At 44.6% G+C, this 19,246-nt stretch overlaps 1 protein-coding gene across 1 annotated transcript in view; it reads left to right on the forward strand.

Annotated features, from left to right (window-relative positions):
• adcy8 (adenylate cyclase 8 (brain)) overlaps positions 1 to 19,246 on the forward strand; it is a 201,221-nt gene that overhangs the window by 48,667 nt on the left and 133,308 nt on the right. Inside the window, exons 6-7 of the mRNA XM_070876004.1 lie at positions 13,723 to 13,881; positions 14,032 to 14,302. Coding sequence (XP_070732105.1) covers positions 13,723 to 13,881; positions 14,032 to 14,302 — 430 coding nt within the window. The remainder of the gene's footprint in view (positions 1 to 13,722; positions 13,882 to 14,031; positions 14,303 to 19,246) is intronic.

Here is a 19,246-nt window from a genome sequence, read left to right on the forward strand (position 1 = left end):
AGCCAGGAGGTTCTCGGACGAGGCAAATGCCTCCCTCCTGCAGGAGGTGGAGTTACGCTGGGGTGATTTGACACAGGGAAGGCGTGGGAAGCCCACCCCAAAGGTCTACCAGAGGATATGGACCGAGATAACAGAGGTGTTCTCGTCGATGACCAACAAGGCTCGTGAGGGCAACGAATGCCAGAAACGATGGAATGACCTTTTGGGATCCATAAGAGTAAGTATTACATTGATTTACATGTACTTATGTATTTATATAATTTGATTTGTAACATTCATGAGTGACTGTCAGCAAATGTGAGGTCTTTCACTTTTACCGGGAATATTTTACTCAAAGCCTGCGGACACAGTGTATGTCTTTAGGTAAAGAATGATAATTTTCATAATAATCATGATTACATCTATCAGTTATGTGTTGTACCAGTCTCTGTGACAGTACCTAGCAATTATATCACGCAATTATCTCATGCCATGTTGTCCTGTCACCTTTTACAGAAGAAGCTATAGACGATGAGGGCCGTGCAGAGGTGAACGTATGGGGGGCCACTAGTCACCAGCGACATCACTGACATGGAGGAGCGGGTGCTCGCACTCGTGGGGAAGCATACCCGGACAGCCACGGATGTATCTGCAGACCCTGAAGTGATGCCACGTGAGTAAAGCTTATACCATTACATGATGTGAATCAATGGATGCCACACCATCTCGTATCCGAACAATCATATATGATAGATGATTTCTAAAATTGTCCTCGAAATAATGATGGCCTAATGAAAATCATTGCAATGCAAATGTGTTGATGGTCATGAAATGTGATGTCTGTGATGATTTTGAGAGCGGTGATGCTTTTGCCGTGCATATGCTGTGTGTAGAGCTGGACTCACCTTGTCACCCTCTAATAACCTCATTTGTGTTTTGCAGCTCAGCCAGCAGCGCGACCCAAGGCAAGACCACAGAGGCCAGAAGGTGGGGGCGTGGGGCCCGACTCTCCGAACGATCCTACATCTGGTGCTGAGGAGTTCCGATTCTCACCCGTCAATCCGCTGGGTCTGTTCTCCACGGATGAGAGCGCTGACTTCGAGGAACCTGCATCGCCACGCTCCAGAAGGCATTCCACCCCAAGGCCATCTAGTGGTCCACAGGTCATTCCCGCCTCCACTCTGGAGGTACAAGGCACAAGCACCTCGCCACAGGCACAAGATCCTGCTTCTGCATCAGAGAATGTTGCCCCCTCGGCACACTCCGCTCCCGTAACCATGCAACGACCACATCTGCCTTCATCCCCACCCCAATGAGGCACCGCCTGAGGAGCTCCTCAGCCAGGTGCCATGGAGCGAGGAGTGGTAGAGGGGTAGAGGTGGGGAGAAGAAGGGGAGGCGGGTTGGAAAGTGAGGTGCATGTCTGCAGGTGATGGCTGTGTTATATCTCCATCTGGGTGTATACAATTTGTTGTAATGTATGGGGGCTGGAGACCACCCTCCTGCTTTGCCTTTGTATTCTGTGGTGCTGGACATGTTGAACATTTGATTAATGTCAATGGTGAAAAAAATGGGGTGTGATTGGGGTTGGGTGTTTTTGCCTGTGATACTTATGATTTCAGACCAATGTTGGTATAACATTTTTGTTATTGAACATAACATTGTTGTGCATTGTCTCAGATAGCTAGACCGTTACACACTGGTGATTCCTTAACATGAAAGGGTTAAATACAACTTAACATCAATCAACGTAAACTTTAGCTGGCGCCAAGATGATGTCTGAGCTGCGCACACACAGCAGTGTGTCAGCGTTGTCACTCACATCAATGCTCTTTCAGGCAAATCGTTCAGATATCAGCTTCTCACTTAAGAGTCTTGCTGCTATGTAGCCACCACGGGCCCTTTCCTGTGGTCTGGAGGTGGATGTGGGCATGGTTGCATAGCTAGCCTGATTGTCTGGCCCTAGGTCAGCGTCCAGCCCCTCGTCGTCCTCTTCCTCTCTCTCCTGAGGTGGAGCATCAGTCCCTTCTGGCAATTCTTGGCCCCTCCTGATAGCCAGGTTGTGCAGCATCGAGCAGATGACCACAAATTTACCTACTTGCTCAGGGTTGTATTGTAGCTCCCCTCCTGAGTGGTCAAGACATCTGAAGCGCTGCTTAAGCACAGTTATTGTTTGGTGGCCCAATTGCATTGAAAGTATAATAGCGATTGATCAGAAGCAATGATTTCTTCACTAAAATACACCTGGAGTAAACCCCCAATAGTCCAGAATCTGAAAATATGTCTGTTGAGATGATCACTTCACCTGAGAAGAACTCCAGAGTCAATGCAAACTCCCCCAGAGTTGAGGCAGCCTTTTGAATGAAGTGACCTGCGATTTAAAAAATGCCAGCCACATCGTTGGCGTTCGTTCAGAATAGTTCCACTTTTTATGGGCGTTTTTTTGGGCGAGCGATATTGTGGGCGATATGTGCGAGGTGGTGAAAGTGATGGTGGGCGATCTCCTGGGCGTTAGTTTCGCCAAATGTGCTCTTTACGACAAAAAAAAAGTGGGCGGGTGGTATTATTGAATCTTGGTGTTAATTCCGTGTGGAAAGTAATGCTGGGCGATATTATGGGCGTGATTCGCCCATTCTGATGACTCCGCCCAAAAAACGTGGGCGGGCGGGAATATTTTTTCCCGGCATTAAGCACATGTTGAAAGTTTCCTAAAAATGCCTGTCAGTTTCCATTTTGTGTCAAAATGAGCGCGATATGAGTGTTATACGCCATTGGGGTGGTAAAATGGGCATTAAGTGGGCATTAAGCATGTAAAAATAGTGGCGGTTCTAGCCCCATATCCCTTTGCAGATTTTTTATGTCCTCCTCACAATTTGCTTTCCCACCCATCTTTGTATCATCAGCAAACTTGGCTACATTACACTCGGTCCCTTCATCCAAGTCATTAATATAGATTGTAAATAGTTGAGGCCCCAGCACCGATCCCTGTGGCACCCCACTAGTTACTGTTTGCCAATCGGAAAATGACCCCTTTATCCTGACTCTCTATTTTCTGTTAGTTACACAATCCTCTATTCATGCTAATATATTAGCCCCAACCTGTCAACTTTTATCTTGTCCAGGAACCTTTTATGTGGCACCTTATTGAATGCCTTCTGGAAATCCAAATACACCACATCCACTGGTTCCCCCTTATCCACCCGGCTCGTTACATCCTCAAAGAACTCCAGCAAATTTGTTAAACATGATTTTCTTTTCATAAAACCATGCTGACTCTGCTTGACTGAATCATGCTTTTCCAAATGTCCTGCTACTGCTTCCTTAAAATGGACTCCAGCATTTTCCCAATGAAAGATATTAGGATAACTGGTCTATAGTTTCCTGCTTTCTGTCTGCCTCCTTTTTTAAATAGGGGTGTTACATTTGGGGTTTTCCAATCTGCTTGGACCTCCCCAAAATCCAGGGAATTTTGGTAAATTACAACCAATGCATCCATTATCTCTGCAGCCACTTATTTTAAGACCCTAGGATGCAAGCCACCAGGTCCAGGGGACTTGACCACCTTTAGTCCCATTATTTTACCGAGTACTTCTTCTTTAGTGACAGTGATTGTTTTAAGTTCCTCCTCCCTCCCTATAGCCCCTTGATTATCCACTATTGGGATATTTTTGTGTCTTCTACTGTGAAGACCGATACAAAATATTTGTTCAATGTCTCTGCCATTTCCCTGTTCCCCATTATTAATTCCCCAGTCTCATCCTCTAAGGGACCAACATTTACATTAGCCACTCTTCTTTTTTATATACTTATGGAAACTCTTACAATCTGTTTTTATATTTCTTGCTAGTTTACTTTCATAATCTATCTTTACTTTCATAATCTATCTTCCCTCTCTATTATTTTTTAGTCGTTCTTTGCTGGTTTTTAAAAGTTTCCCGATCCTCTAGCCTCCTACTAATCATGGCCACTTTGTATGCCCTTGTTTTCAATTTGATACCATGCTTTATTTCCTTAGTTAGCCACGGATGGTTATCCCTTCTCTTAAAGCCTTTCCTTCTCATTGGAATATATTTTTGCTGAGAGTTGTAAAATATCTCCTTAAATGTCTGCCACTGCTAATCAATCATCTTACACTTTAATCTATTTTCCCAATCCACTTTAGCCAATTCTACCTGCATACCTTTGTAGTTTCCTTTATTTAAGCTTAGAACACTGGTTTGAGATCGAACTGAATTTGAAATTCAACCATGCTATGATCACTCTTTCCTAGAGGATCCTTTACTAGGAGATCATTTATTAATCCTGTCTCATTACACAATACCAGATCTAAGATAGCCTGCTCCTTGGTTGGTTCTGCAGCGTACTGTTCAAGGATACTATCCTAACTACACTCTTTGAACTCTTCCTCAAGGCTACCTTGGCCAATTTGATTTGTCCAATCAATGTGAAGATTAAAACTAGATTAACATCTTAGTGCAATACTGAGGGAGTGTTGTACTACTGGAAGTGGTGCCTTTTGGGTGAGATGCTAAACTAAGGCCCCATCTGCCCTGTCAGATTGAAGTAAAAGATCCGATATCCAGCCAATATTTATTCCTCAATCAACAGCATCAAAAAACAGATTCTCTGGTCATTTATCTCATTGTTTTTGGTACGATCTTGCTGTGTCCAAATTGGCTGCTGCATTTCGCTACATTACAACAATAACAATACATTAAAAGGTGTCAGCTTCATTGGCTGAAAAGCACTTTAGTACCTCCTGAGGTCATGAAAAGCACTACAGAATTGCAAGCCCTTTCTTATTTAATATTAATTTCTGCACAATTTTGTGAAGCTTCCTTCATATTTTGCTATCCTCGCTTCTGGAAATCTGTTTTATTTAAATTGTATGGTAGTTTTGAACATTGGTTGCAAAGTTTGATTTTGTTAAAACTTAATGGGGTAGAAATTTGTCTTGGGAGCTGGTGCATAATGGTTGGTGTTGGATGGGCTGCCTGATATACACAGCGCCTAATATTCTGTCTCATTGACTGCAGTTGAACTGACTATCAGGCGCTGCCTATAGTGGGCGGCCGATTTGTACTGTCGCCCAAGGTAAATTTTCCTTTAAGCATTAATTCTTATTGCTATGAAAGGCTGATTTTTTGCATTGCAAGAATTTTAGTTACTTCTTTTTGTCATGCAATACTTGTGCATGTAGCAGCAATTTTACTTGCAGTGAGCCTATTAAAATTAATAGGAGCCACTGGCCCCACAAAATCAGCCATAGCCAGTCGTCTAAACACCTAACCTGAGCCTGTCTGCAAAATCAGTGATCCCAGCACAAATTCTCCTCATTCCACATCACTTGGCTTTGAGAACCAATCATTGTTTCAGATCTGCCATGAAATAACATTGTAAGTATAAGCAGTAACAAAAAAAGTAGTAGTTTTGAGGATCAGATGCTCAAGTTGAATTTTGAATGGCAGCAACAAGGCACCAGTCCTCACAGCTGGTTTCATGTGTGAGGCTCACTGCAGCTGCTCATGTTTACGAAGGCGCGTTCTAAATCATGTGTCAATCAACACAACAACTTGTATTGATATAGAACTTTTAACGTAGTAAAACATCCCAAGGTGTTTCACAGGAGTGTTATAAGAGAGAAATTTGACACCGAGCCACATAACAAGAAATTACAGCAGATGACCAAAAACTTGGTCAAAGAGGCAGATTTTAAGGAGCATCTTAAAGGAGGAAAGAGAGGTAGAGAGGTGGGGAGATTTAGGGAGGGAGTTCCAGAGCTTGGGGCCTAAGCAGCTGAAGGCATGGCCACCAATTGCTAAGCGATTATAATCAGGGATGCTCAAGAGGGCAGAATTAGAGGAGCATAGATATCTTGGTGGGGGGTGGGAGGTTGTGAGGCCGAAGGAGATTACAATGATAGGGAGCGGCGAGGCCATGGAGGAATTTGTAACCAAGGATGATGTAAAGTCCTATCCCCTCAGTACAGATTCACACGAGGCATATAGTGAAGTCAAGGTCACTCTGGACTTGCACCTTTAATTCACAGCTCTGGAATGCTGCACTTGCCTGAGACCTGCCCTTATATACCTGTCTCTTGCAAGTGCACCCCTGGTGGTAAGGTATGCTGGTGGTTACAGGTCATATCTTATTACAGTCATGTATAGCATGTTAGGATAGAGTTATATATAATAATGTAAGATACATGACATCACCCTCTCCCAAGGTCTTATTGTCTTTATAGGTTCAGTCTCTCAGGTGGTCTACGCTCTCGCGTGGAGCGTCTGAGTTGTGGTTCAGTTGTTTGCCTTGGTGTCTGTTTTTCTTTGGGTGTGGTTGCTGGTATCTCGCCTCAGCTGTCTGTTTCGATTGGTGTGATTGTTGTTGACTCGCCTGGGCTGTCTGTTGGGATTGCCCTTTCCTCAGGTTGTTCCCTCTGTCTGTCCACCAGGTGTGGTGCGAGTTCCACATTGTAGTCTGCCTCTGGTTCCGCAGTGTTGTTGGTAAATCTGCTTTTGACTTGGTCTACATGCCTCCGGTAGGTTTTGCCATTGTCCATTTGTACTACCAGTAGCCTGTTTCTTCCTTGCCCGTTACTGTCCCTGCAAGCCATTTGGGACCCCTGCCATAGTTTAGTACAAATACTTTGTCCCCTATCTCATTTCATCTCCCCCTCGAATTTCTGTCATGGTACTCAGTCAGCTTATGGCGCTTTGCCTCAACGATTTCTTGCATGTCTGGGAGGATTAATGAGAGCCTTGTTTTTAAAGTCCTTTTCATCAACAGTTGCGCAGGGGGGAATCCCAATCATTGAGTGCAGACGAGATCTGTATGCCAGCAGCAGTCGCGACAGGCGACCCTGCAGCATGGGACCTTAGATTTTAAGTATGCCTTGTTTAATGATTTGCACTGCTCTCTCCACCTGGCCGTTGGAGGCCGGCTTGAACGGTGCTGTCTTGACGTGATTTATGCCGTGGTCAATTATAAAGTCTTGGAATTCTGCGTTGGTGAAGCATGGACCATTGTCACTGACCAATATGTCAGGGATTCCGTGCGTTGCAAACATGGTTGCGAGGCTCTCCACAGTGCTGGAGGTTGTGCTCGAGTTTAAAATGGTGCATTCGATCCACTTTGAAAATGCATCTACAACTACGAGGAACATTTTGCCCATGAAAGGGCCCGCATAGTCTACGTGCATCGGCGACCACGGTTTGGTAGGCCAGGGCCAGGGGCTCAGTGGAACCTCCCTGGGGGCATTGCTGAGTTGGGCACAAATGGTGCACCTTCGGACGCAGAGCTCCAGGTCCGCGTCAATACCAGGCCACCAGACTTGGGATCTGGCTATGGCCTTCATGAGAACGATCCCCGGGTGCTCGCGGTGGAGGTCCCGGACAAATGCCTCTCTGCCTCGCAGAGGCATGACTACTTGGCTGCCCCACATCAGGCAGTCTGCTTGCAGTGATAGCTCATGCACGCGCCTGTGAAAGGTTTTTAATTCCTCGGGGCAGGCATCGCGAACCTCTGCCCAGTCACTGGTTAGGACACATCTTTTTACTAAGGATAACGTGGGGTCGCTGGTCGTCCAGACTCTGATTTGGCGAGCCGTCATGGGCGAACCTGTGGACTCAAAGGCATTGATTGCCATGACTATCTCACAGTCCTGTCCGTCATACCCTTCTGTGGTCGCCAGTGGTAGCCTGTTGTCTGTGCCTGGTCTGTGCCTTATGGTATAGTCGTAGGAGTGCCCACCGTTGAATTCGTGCCGAGGCGTTGGCGTTTATTGCCTTGCTCTCGGATAGGAGGGACGTGAGGGGCTTGTGGTCGGTTTCTAACGTGAACTTGGCCCCGAAAAGATATTGGTGCATCTTTTTGACACCGTACACGCACGCGAGCGCCTCCTTCTCTACCATTCCGTACCCGCGCTCCGCCCGCGAAAGTGACCTGGCATAAGCTATGGGTTGTAATTTGCCCGCACTATTGACATGTTGCAAAACGCACCCGACCCCATACGCTGATGCATCGCATGTGAGAACTAGCTTTTTACCTGGGTCAAAGAAAGTCAAAACACTGTTGGAACACAGAAGGTTGCGTGCCTTATTGAAGGTGCGTTCCTGGACGTCCCCCCAAAACCAATCGCACCCCTTTCTGAGTAGCACGTGGAGAGACTCCAGCAGCGTGCTTAAGTTCTGCATAAAGTTCCCAAAGTAATTGAGTAGCCCGAGAAAGGCTCGCAGTTCTGAGACATTCCGGGGCCTGGGTGCCAGGCGGAATTGCTTCTGTTTTGGACTCTGTTGGGCGGATTCCATCAGCGGCAATCCTTCTGCCCAAAAATTCAACCTCGGGTGCGAGAAACAGACACTTGGATTTCTTGACTCGCAGGCCTACCCGATCCAACTGCTTGAGTACTTCCTCCAAATTACGGAGATGGGAGTCGGTGTCCCTGCCCGTGATAAATATGTCGTCTTGAAATACAACCATTCCTGGGATGGACTTGAGCAGACTCTCCATGTTGCGCTGGAATATGGCAGCTGCCGACCTGATGCCAAATGGGCATCGATTGTACAGGAAAAGGCCTCGATGTGTGTTGATGGTGGTGAGTAGCTTGGATTCCTCGGTCAATTCTTGCGTCATATACGCAGATGTGAGGTCTAATTTTTACCTCCAGCCAATGTGGCAAATAAGTCCTTCGCTCTGGGCAGAGGGTACTGGTCCTGGAGGGAGACTCTGTTCATGGTAGATTTGTAGTCCCAACAGATTCGTACGGATTCATCAGGCTTCATGACTGGGACGATGGGACTTGCCCAGTCGCTAAATTCCACAGGTGATATAATGCCTTCCCTCAGAAGCCTGTCTAGTTCGTGTTCAATCGTTTCCCTCATCACATAGGGTACAGCTCTGGCCTTGTGATGGACCGGTCTAGCATCCTGTGTGATGTAGATTTTGACTTTGGCCCCTTTGAAAGTGCCCACACCTGGCTGAAAGAGATGTTCAAATCGCTTTATAACTGTTGAGCAGGAGGTCCGTTCCTCTAATGACATGGCATGGACATCATCCCATTTCCAGTTTAGTTTTGCCAGCCAGCTTCTCCCCAGCAGTGCTGGGGGGTCTCTGGGGACAATCCACAGGGGAAGTCGGTTCAGTGTCCCTTTGTGTGTGACAGAGAGCATGGCGCTGCCAAGGACTGGTACGATTTGTTTGATATAGGTTCTTAGTGTGGTGTTACTCTTGTGAGTTTTGGTCTGTCTCTTTTGTGCGGCCACAGTTGTTCAAATTGTTGAGCGCCCATGAGAGATTGACTCGCTCCCATATCCATCTCCATGTTGACAGATATCCCGTTGAGTAGGATCCTCATCATTATAGGAGGCGTCCTGTTGTAGGAGCAATGGCCATTGATTGAGTTGACCCGCTGTACATCGGTGACCCGGGTACTGTCCCCACCATCTTCTGGTCTGCTTTTCAACCCATCCGATTTGTATACCAGCCGAGCTGCCATTTTTTTGCACATGCGGGCCAAATACCCTGTATATTCACAGATCCTGCAAACAGCCTGCTGAAACCGACATCCCCTTGCTGAGTGCCCAACCCCACACCTCCAGCACAGACCTGTTCCATTGTTCAAAGAGTTTCCAAAGAATGAGCTGCGTCTGGCTGATCTCTCTTGAGCTTCTCTCAGTTTGTAGTTGATTGCTCGCATTGTGGGTTGATGAGGTGTGAACGACCATTCCTGTGGCCCTTGATGGCTTCTGCCTGCTGTCGAGAACCTGTTCTTCCGGTTTTGTCTGTGTGTGGGAGTAGCAGCTTGTTTAGTGCTGTGAACTTCTTGTTCCAATATTTCATTAGTTGTCGTAGCTGCATTGTAACTCAACCTCGTTTATTCTTCCCCTGCCAAGAATGTCTGTGCAACCAGTGCTGCTGCCTCTAAGGTCAGGTTCTTGGTCTCTATGAGCTTTTGGAATATGGTTGCGTGGCCTATTCCTTCAATGAAAAAGTCTCTCAGCATTTCTCTCCTCAGTTCATTGGAGAACTCACATAAGAAGCCAACCTCCGAAGTTCCGCCACGAAGTCAGGTATGCTCTGGCCCACACAGCAACTGTAGTTGTAGAACCTGTGTCTGGCCATGTGTAGGCTACTCGCTGGCTTCAGGTGGTCTCTTACCAGTGTGCTCAATTCTTCAAACGACTTGCTTGCTGGTTTCTGTCAATCAAGCAGACGCAGCATGGATTCATGAAGGGGAAATCATGTTTAACTAATTTACTGGAATTCTTTGAGGATATAACGAGCATGGTGGATAGAGGTGTACCGATGGATGTGGTGTATTTAGATTTCCAAAAAGACATTCGATAAGGTGCCACACAAAAGGTTACTGCAGAAGATAAAGGCATGCGGAGTCAGAGGAAATGTATTAGCATGGATAGAGAATTGGCTGGCTAACAGAAAGCAGAGAGTCGGGATAAATGGGTCCTTTTCGGGTTGGAAATCGGTGGTTAGTGGTGTGCCACAGGGATTGGTGCTGGGACCACAACTGTTTACAATATACATAGATGACCTGGAAGAGGGGACAGAGTGTAGTGTAACAAAATTTGCAGATGACACAAAGATTAGTGGGAAAGCGGGTTGTGTAGAGGACACAGAGAGGCTGCAAAGAGATTTAGATAGGTTAAGCGAATGGGCTAAGGTTTGGCAGATAGAATACAATGTCGGAAAGTGTGAGGTCATCCACCTTGGGGAAAAAAAACAAAAAAAGGGAATACTATTTGAATGGGAAGAAATTACAACATGCTGGAGTGCAGAGGGACCTGGGGGTCCTTGTGCATGAAACTCTTCCCAAAAAGTTAGTTTGCAGGTGCAGCAGGTAATCAGGAAGGCGAATGGAATGTTGGCCTTCATTGCGAGAGGGATGGAGTACAAAAGCAGGGAGGTCCTTCTGCAACTGTATAGGGTATTGGTGAGGCCGCACCTGGAGTACTGTGTGCAGTTTTGGTCGCCTTACTTAAGGAAGGATATACTGGCTTTGGAGGGGGTACAGAGACGATTCACTAGGCTGATTCCGGAGATGAGGGGGTTACCTTATGATGATAGATTGAGTAGACTGGGTTTTTACTCGTTGGAGTTCAGAAGGATGAGGGGTGATCTTATAGAAACATTTAAAATAATGAAAGGGATAGACAAGATAGAGGCAGAGAGGTTGTTTCCACTGGTCGGGGAGACTAGAACTAGGGGGCACAGCCTCAAAATACGGGGGGAGCCAATTTAAAACCCAGTTGAGAAGCAATTTCTTCTCCCAGAGGGTTGTGAATCTGTGGAATTCTCTGCCCAAGGAAGCAGTTGAGGCTAGCTCATTGAATGTATTCAAGTCACAGATAGATAGATTTTTAACCAATAAGGGAATTAAGGGTTATGGGGAGCGGGCGGGTAAGTGGAGCTGAGTCCACGGCCAGATCAGCCATGATCTTGTTGAATGGCGGAGCAGGCTCGAGGGGCTAGATAGCCTACTCCTGTTCCTAATTCTTATGTTCTTATTATGTTCTCGGGTGCCAACAGATCCTTCATTAAAGCGTATGTTTTCGAGCCACAGCTGGTCAAGAGATGGGCTCTTCTCTTGTCTGCCTTATCGTCGCCTAACCAGTCTTTGGTTACAACGCTTTGCTGGAGCCTTTCTATAAAGTCCTCCCAATTGTCTCCCGCATTGTACTTTTCATCTGATCCGTTGTTCGCCATTCTGTGGACTCTATAATCCCGTAACTCGTCACCACTGTAAAGTCCTGTCCCTCACTACAGATTCACACGAGGCATGTAGTAAAGTCAAGGTCACTCTGGACCTGCACCTTTATTTCACAGCTCTGGAATGCTGCACTTGCCTGAGACCTGCCCTTATATACCTGTCTCTTGCAAGTGCACCCCTGGTGGTAAGGTATGCTGGTGGTTACAGGTCATATCTTATTACAGTCATGTATAGCATGTTAGGATACACTTATATATAATAATGTAAGATACATGACAGATGAGAATTTTGAAATCAAGGCGTTGCTTAACCTGGAGCCATTGTAGGTCAGTGAGCACAAGGCTAATGGGTGAATGGGACTTGGTGCGAGTTAGGACATGGGCAGTCGAGTTTTGGATCATCTCAAGTTCAGATCGGGTAGAACGTGGGAGGCCAGCCAGGTGTGGCTGGAATAGTCAAGACTAGAGGTAACAAAAGGTTTCAGCGGCAGATGAGCTGCGGCAGGGGCGGAAATAGGCAATGTTCTGCCTCTCAAATAGATAGGACTTATTGTTAATTTAAATGAATTTGCCAAGCCACATATGTAAACCACCCTCTTGCCTTCCGTGCATACTCTCACCCCACCAATGGTGGCTGAGCTGCCTGACCTGCTGAGTATTTCCAGTATTTTCTGTTTTGATTTCAGATTTCCAGCATCCGCAGTGTTTTGCTTTTGTAATGGTGGCGGATTATTCAGCTGTCTTCACCTTCATTTCTGTAACTCGCTGCCTAAATGGTTTTGTCTCGCTACCTCTCTTCCCTGATTTCAGTTACCTTCCCCACTTTCTCTCAAAGATTCAGTGTCTGTTTTTCTCCTTCTCTATGAAGCCCAATGGACGCTTTCCATGTAAAAAGTGCTAGATAAATACAAGTTAAAATCAATGGAAATGACAATCGGACAAGTTCTATATTGAACGGACAATATGCTCCATCAGGTTACCACCCAAGCGGTGAAGTTGAAAATGACCCCAGTATGTAATAAATTATTTTATTGCATAGATTTGTATGGACTAGATTATTCAAAGAAAAGCAAGTTGTAATATTTCAAATATTTATATTTTTTCCTTATCTCCAGTTTTCCCATCTGCCACTGTACTCCAAAGCCTTATTTGTGCACTATTCTGTGCACCATTCAGCTAAAAACATGCTGTAGTCCAGATTCCAAACATTGCCACAATTGTTGCTAATTGCTCTTCAAGTTCAGACAACTGTTGTGTTTGCAGAGATGGCAAGGTGAGCTATATAAATGTTTGCTTTCACCAAGGTGGAGCACACCGCTATCACCTGGCCAAGACCTGAATATGCCTTTCTGAGCAGCTGCTCAGACCTGTGGCCATTTGTTTGAGAGGAGACCCAAAGAACAAGAACTCTTTGTAAGATTCATCGTTTGACATTTAACCATGCTCTTTTGAGAAAGGATCTGGCACTTAAAATGCAACAAAATGTCACCATTGCATTTCAAATGGCACATTCAACTGGTTAAAGCTTTTTATGGTAATGATTTGTCAATTCAAAATCCCTCTTATGTCTTCAAAATCAATTCATGAGCTTTTGGTATTGAAGTTTATGTGAAGTGATCCAGCAAGTTAATGCAGTTAAGACATCAGTAACATTTAAGAGGGCAGTGATTCTTGAAATAATTCATTAATTTTCTGTAGTAAATATTAAGCACTTTGTTATATGCATTTATAAACAACTTAAAAAAAGGCATATCTAAACATAAATGAGATTAAAAGGTAACTATTCTGCTACTGTGCAGCCCATGATTTTCCAGCAGGAGTGCACAAGTGGAAAAGTGACCCTTAATTTACAATGCTGTTGAAATGATGCTGTGTGAATATAAACATTTAACATATTGCTTTGATCACTCTTTTAATGAAGGTGTTAACCCATTTATATTTGCATAGCATAATTTTAAGATTACAGCAAATAGCTTGTTTTAATGTTGGAAAGTTTCTATAATTTTTGTTTTTGTTTGGATAGATATGTGAGAGTCCATACGAAACATGAGATTGACATGCGTATAGGAATACACTCTGGATCTGTGCTTTGTGGAGTGCTCGGGCTTCGGAAGTGGCAGTTTGATGTTTGGTCCTGGGATGTCGATATTGCAAACAAACTGGAGTCTGGTGGAATCCCTGGGTAAATATCATGACCTTTACGCAAACCGTAAGCAATTTATTCTCCTTCTAATAATAAATTTACAACAAATGCTCTTGTTATTAAGGTTTCTGGGAGGGATGGTTTCTTGGTAGGATCTGAATGTGTTTTCTTTCATCTTCTGGTTTGCAGGAGGATTCATATTTCTAAGGCGACACTGGATTGTCTGAATGGTGATTATGAGGTAGAAGAAGGGCACGGAAAAGAGAGAAATGAGTTTCTGCGAAAACACAACATTGAAACATATCTGATAAAGCAACCAGAAGAAAGCCTTTTGACTTTGCCTGAAGACATTATGAAAGAATCCAGTACATCTTGTGACAGAAGAAATAGCACCACAACATTTACTGAAGGTTCCTGGAGTCCTGAACTTCCATTTGATAATATTGTGGGAAAACAGAACGTAAGACAAATTTTATCTGATCTAACTTCTCAGGTGTTGTGGTTTAGTGTAATTCATATAATGGAGTTATTTACCAATCAGTAGAAGTAGTAATCTTCGCCTGAAATCCTGCTACCATCATCATGCAGTTACTTTCTGAAATCATACCTGTGAAGTCTTGCACATATTCGTACCGATAGTTTTCTTGTTTTTATGGAAACATGACTAGCAATTTTGTAATGAGACAGAAACCAAAGCAGTATAAAGCACCCCACTGATTCTGCAGATTTGCCAATTTTATTTTTCACGCCACTTTGGACTTAATGGCCCCAATATTTACAGTGAGGTGGAGAGGGAGCGGGGGGTGTCAATGTTTTGCATTCTGGAAACCTGGAAGAATGCGTTTCCCTCAGGACCTGCCGATTTTAATGGCAGGAGCTGATTAACATTTTTTGTCTCCATTTCCATTTCCCGGCTGCAGACAGTCAGATTGAGAGGGTGACTGACTGTCGGGAGTGTAGGCCTTCAGCACCAGGCCGCAGCCGGGGAGCAGAGAGGAGGGGGGGGTAAAGGGATTGGAGAGGCCGAGGTGGGTGGGGAAAGATTGGAGGCCATGGGGAGGCATGATTGAAGACCGGTGTCTGTTGGGGGAGATCGGACGCCGGAGGGAGGGAGGGGGGGGGGAGGCGATCAGAAGGGTCATGGGGAGATCGGAAAAGTCGGGGGGGAGATCAGAGGCTGCAGCCAGGGAGCGCATGGGAAGGAAGGGATTGGGAAGACCGTGGCGGGGGGGATCTGAAAGGCCAGTTTGTGGCGACATCATGGTTTGGGGAGATTAGTTCACGGGAGGGTCTGATCATGTGGGTGGGGAGGGGGTGTCTGATCGTGGGGTGGGGGAAGCAGGTTAGCTTGGTGGGCCAAGGAGAAGCACTCCTGATCCTCAGCCCACAAGCAGTGCTAGAAAGGCACTTACCTCTTCCACGCAGCCGTCCTCATCTCACTTTAGCTGCCAGATTTCCCGAATCCCGGGAAACTCGGCTGGCCAGGATTAAACCTAAAATTGAGAAAATAATCTGAGGCACGCAGCCTCATTAAAATATTTAAACGAGGGACCCACCTCCTGCGAACAGATTGATCACCCATCCCCGTCCTGACACCATGAGAACCAGAAGTGGGCAGGTTCAAGATGGCTTGGAGTCAGGTTTGAGATTTTAAATATTTCAACATCCAACCTGACACAAACCCACCTGTTTTTGGGGGTTAAAATTTAAAATTTCCCACAATATTGCTGTATAATGTATGGATTCTTGTAGATATGATTGACTGATAAGTGTTGATAGACCATAATTAAGCTTTCTTAAGGCTATTTTGCAAATCAAAAATAAGCATTTAAATGAGGCAAGAACCCCTCCTACGCACAGTGCGCCCCGTTACTACACCAGAAAGGAAATAGAGAGCTTGATTTAGCGCTCCACTTCCTTTTGGGGGTGGTAACCCGAATTTATCGAGTGGGGCGGGACTTCCCCGCCTGGTGCAAAGTTTCGTTCTTCCCAGATGTTACAGCCCCCAAACAGGGCGATATGTAATTTCTAGGCCCCTCAACACAATATCTAACTGCATCTTAGACATTTTCAGTGTCTTTGGTGCAAGGTTGTTATATAAAAGCAGCCATGTACCAACTCAAGGAGCTTAGCTGAAGAGATATTTCCAAAATGGTCTAATCATTGCAGGCTGGGAGACAAAGAACTCTTTGATTTTGAGGATTTGAACTTCTGATTTTTAGATGGTCAACGGCAGCCCTGATATACAATGGCCCTGAATTCAAGGCCCCTACGGCTCACGCGCCTGTTGGGGCCCCGCAAGTTCCAGTTTTAGGCACGTGAAGCGCATGCGCCCAAACCCGGAACTTGTAATCTGTCCAGATCACACACATCTAGAAGTAAAGGATCTCCACGGGTGGAGAGTTGGGCTATTTCCCAACTACTGCCCAGCAAATGCCCTTGAAATTCTTACAAATGATAAAAGCAGACATAAGGCCTGCTTTTATCAGGCAAGGCTTTTAAAGGAAAGAAAAATATATTTTTCTCAAGAATTTAAACATTAAAAATCTTGTTAAATAAGGTAAGTTTATTTTTAGACCCTTTAAAATATATAAATTTATTTTTCAAAAAATTCAATTTTTGTGTTAAATAATTAATTAAATTCCATTTTGGTTCATTTTAAATATGTGATTTATAAAAAAATTATTTTAAATGTTTGTGTGTTTCGGAATCACCATAAGTATGAATGGGAATACCCCTACTTGGATTGGTTGGGCCGGCCCACATGATCCCAGGGACGCGTACGAAGCGCCTAAGTCCCAGGGATACGTGGGCCTTTATGCAGGCCTTCACGTAGAGGCCCAGGACCACAAGTCTCCCAACCTCCCAGACCACCCGTTTAGATTCGTAGAAATTTTTCAGGTCGGTGGCATCCGCCCGCAGGAAGTCTACAACCGCAATTTCTGGGCCAATTTCTTATGCTTTTACAGTACATTGGCTAAAGCTTGTGCTGCGATTATGCTATGTATATGGCAGAGGTCAACATTTTCACTGCTGGCGTTGAAAGGCCAGTAAACCAGTGGTTTGGCATCAGCATGACTGAGATTGTATCCAATAGATAGTCTTGTTTCATCTCTCCTTGTGGTGTGGTACAACTACAGCTGGGATGAAACCCACTTTTCAAGCAGCTTGCTTTAAAGTTTTCCAAAAGAAACTTGCAAACCACTGTACTATTCAGTTTTTAAAGGACTGAAATATGTTGCCCTGCCTGCAGTTGTTTGTCACTGAACAAAACAGCAGCTGCAGTCAGAAGCTTGCAAGCAGCACTGTGTTCATATGTTTACATAGAAATGTATGGAATTCTGACTTCCTCTATTTTATAATAATACGAGACAGCCTCCATTGACCTACTGATGTTGGTACACTTGCTGCAGAATAACTAGCAATAGGAATGAAACACTTTGGATCAATAAACTTGCTTAAATAAAAGGTTATTTAAAGGATCAGTTTCAAATCAGTAATCTTCACTGGCACTTGGATCAATTTTGATAAGACGTTTAATTATTAAACAATCTGTAATACAATGACAGTAGTAGTTGCAGTAATAAGAGTTAATCTGTTATTCTAGACAGGACAGATTTACCAACAGAGGCTTAACATGATGTGTCACAATGGAGAGTACAGCCTTGAAAATAGGGCTTTTATTGCAAATAGAACAGGTTTGTCTTTTGGAGCTGTAGTGCATTTCAGCAAGGACTTTCATCTATGTATTTCTTGCAGCTAGCTTGTTCAATCACACTCCAGATGTTACACACCAGATATTATACTCCAAAGTGTCATACTTTGTTATAGTTGCAAAATAATCTTTAAAAAAGAAAGCCAGCCATTGACCTGGAGCCTAAAATTTACGAGTAATTTACTGACCTCTAATTGACATCAGCTATAACCAGCTGCAATTACAAGCAGAGATAATTACCTGGATTTCCAAAGAGAAAGGGCAGGATAGCAGCTAAGTATCACAACCATTCTCCAGGCCCCAGACTAACTGTGGTCAACGGGAGATGTTTAATTTATATATACTTTTTAAAAATCCATAATATATTAAGTCTCTTGCCACTACACACACTTCCTGCCAACTTTTCCTATTATAAATTCCTATGTCCATGTTTATAATGTAAAGACTTCATGCTGCAATTGCACCTCCCAGCCAGTGACAGTCTTATAGCACCTAAGTTTTGTATCTCCCAACTCCTCAACACAGAGAAACTCCAATGCTCCAATCAAATCTATGGCCGTGATTTCACCTGCTGAGGTGGAAGCATGGCCGGCGATATCCATAGCAATGTCCCAGCCCGCTGTCGGCTCCAACATGCTTTGTACAGTTAACGGATATGATGTAATTGGCATCACGGAAACATGGCTCCAGGGTGACCAAGGCTGGGAACTCAACATCCAGGGGTATTCAACATTTAGGAAGAATAGACAGAGAGGAAAAGGAGGTGGGTTGGCGTTGTTAGTTAAAGAAGAAATTAATACAATAGTAAGAAGGGACATTAGCCTGGATGATGTGGAATCGGTATGGGTGGAGCTGCGGAATACCAAAGGGCAGAAAACGCCAGTGGGAGTTGTGTACAGACCACCAAACAGTAGTAGTGAGGTTGGGGACAGCATCAAATAAGAAAAAAGGGATGTGTGCAATAAAGGTTATCATGGGCGACTTTAATCTACATATTGATTGGGCTAACCAAACTGGGAGTAATGCGGTAGAGGAGGATTTTCTGGAGTGTATTAGGGATGGTTTTCTCGACCAATATGTCGAGGAAACAACTGGAGAGCTGGCCATCCTAGACTGGGTGATCTGTAATGAGAAGGGACTAATTAGCAATCTTGTTGTGCGAGGCCCCTTGGGGAAGAGTGACCATAATATGGTAGAATTCTTTATTAAGATGGAGAGTGACACAGTTAATTCGGAAACTAGGGTCCTGAACTTAAGGAAAGGTAACTTCGACGGTATGAGGCATGAATTGGCTAGAATAGACTGGCAAAGGATACTTAAAGGGTTGACGGTGGATAAGCAATGGCAAACATTTAAAGATCACATGGATGGACTTCAGCAATTGTACATCCCTGCCTGGAGTAAAAATAAAACGGGGAAGGTGGCTCAACCGTGGCTGACAAGGGAACTTAAGGATAGTGTTAAAACCAAGGAAGTGGCACATAAATTGGCTAGAAAAAGTAACAAACCTGAGGACTGGGAGGAATTTAGAATTCAACAGAGGAGGACTAAGGGTTTAATTAAGAGGGGGGAAATAGAATACGAAAGGAAGCTTGCAGGGAACATAAAAACTGACTGCAAAAGTTTTTATAAATATGTGAAGAGAAAAAGATTACTGAAGATAAATGTAGGTCCCTTGCAGTCGGATTC

Source organism: Pristiophorus japonicus, chromosome 1 (genome assembly GCF_044704955.1).
Source record: "Pristiophorus japonicus isolate sPriJap1 chromosome 1, sPriJap1.hap1, whole genome shotgun sequence".
In the NCBI taxonomy this organism is placed as follows: domain Eukaryota; kingdom Metazoa; phylum Chordata; class Chondrichthyes; family Pristiophoridae; genus Pristiophorus; species Pristiophorus japonicus.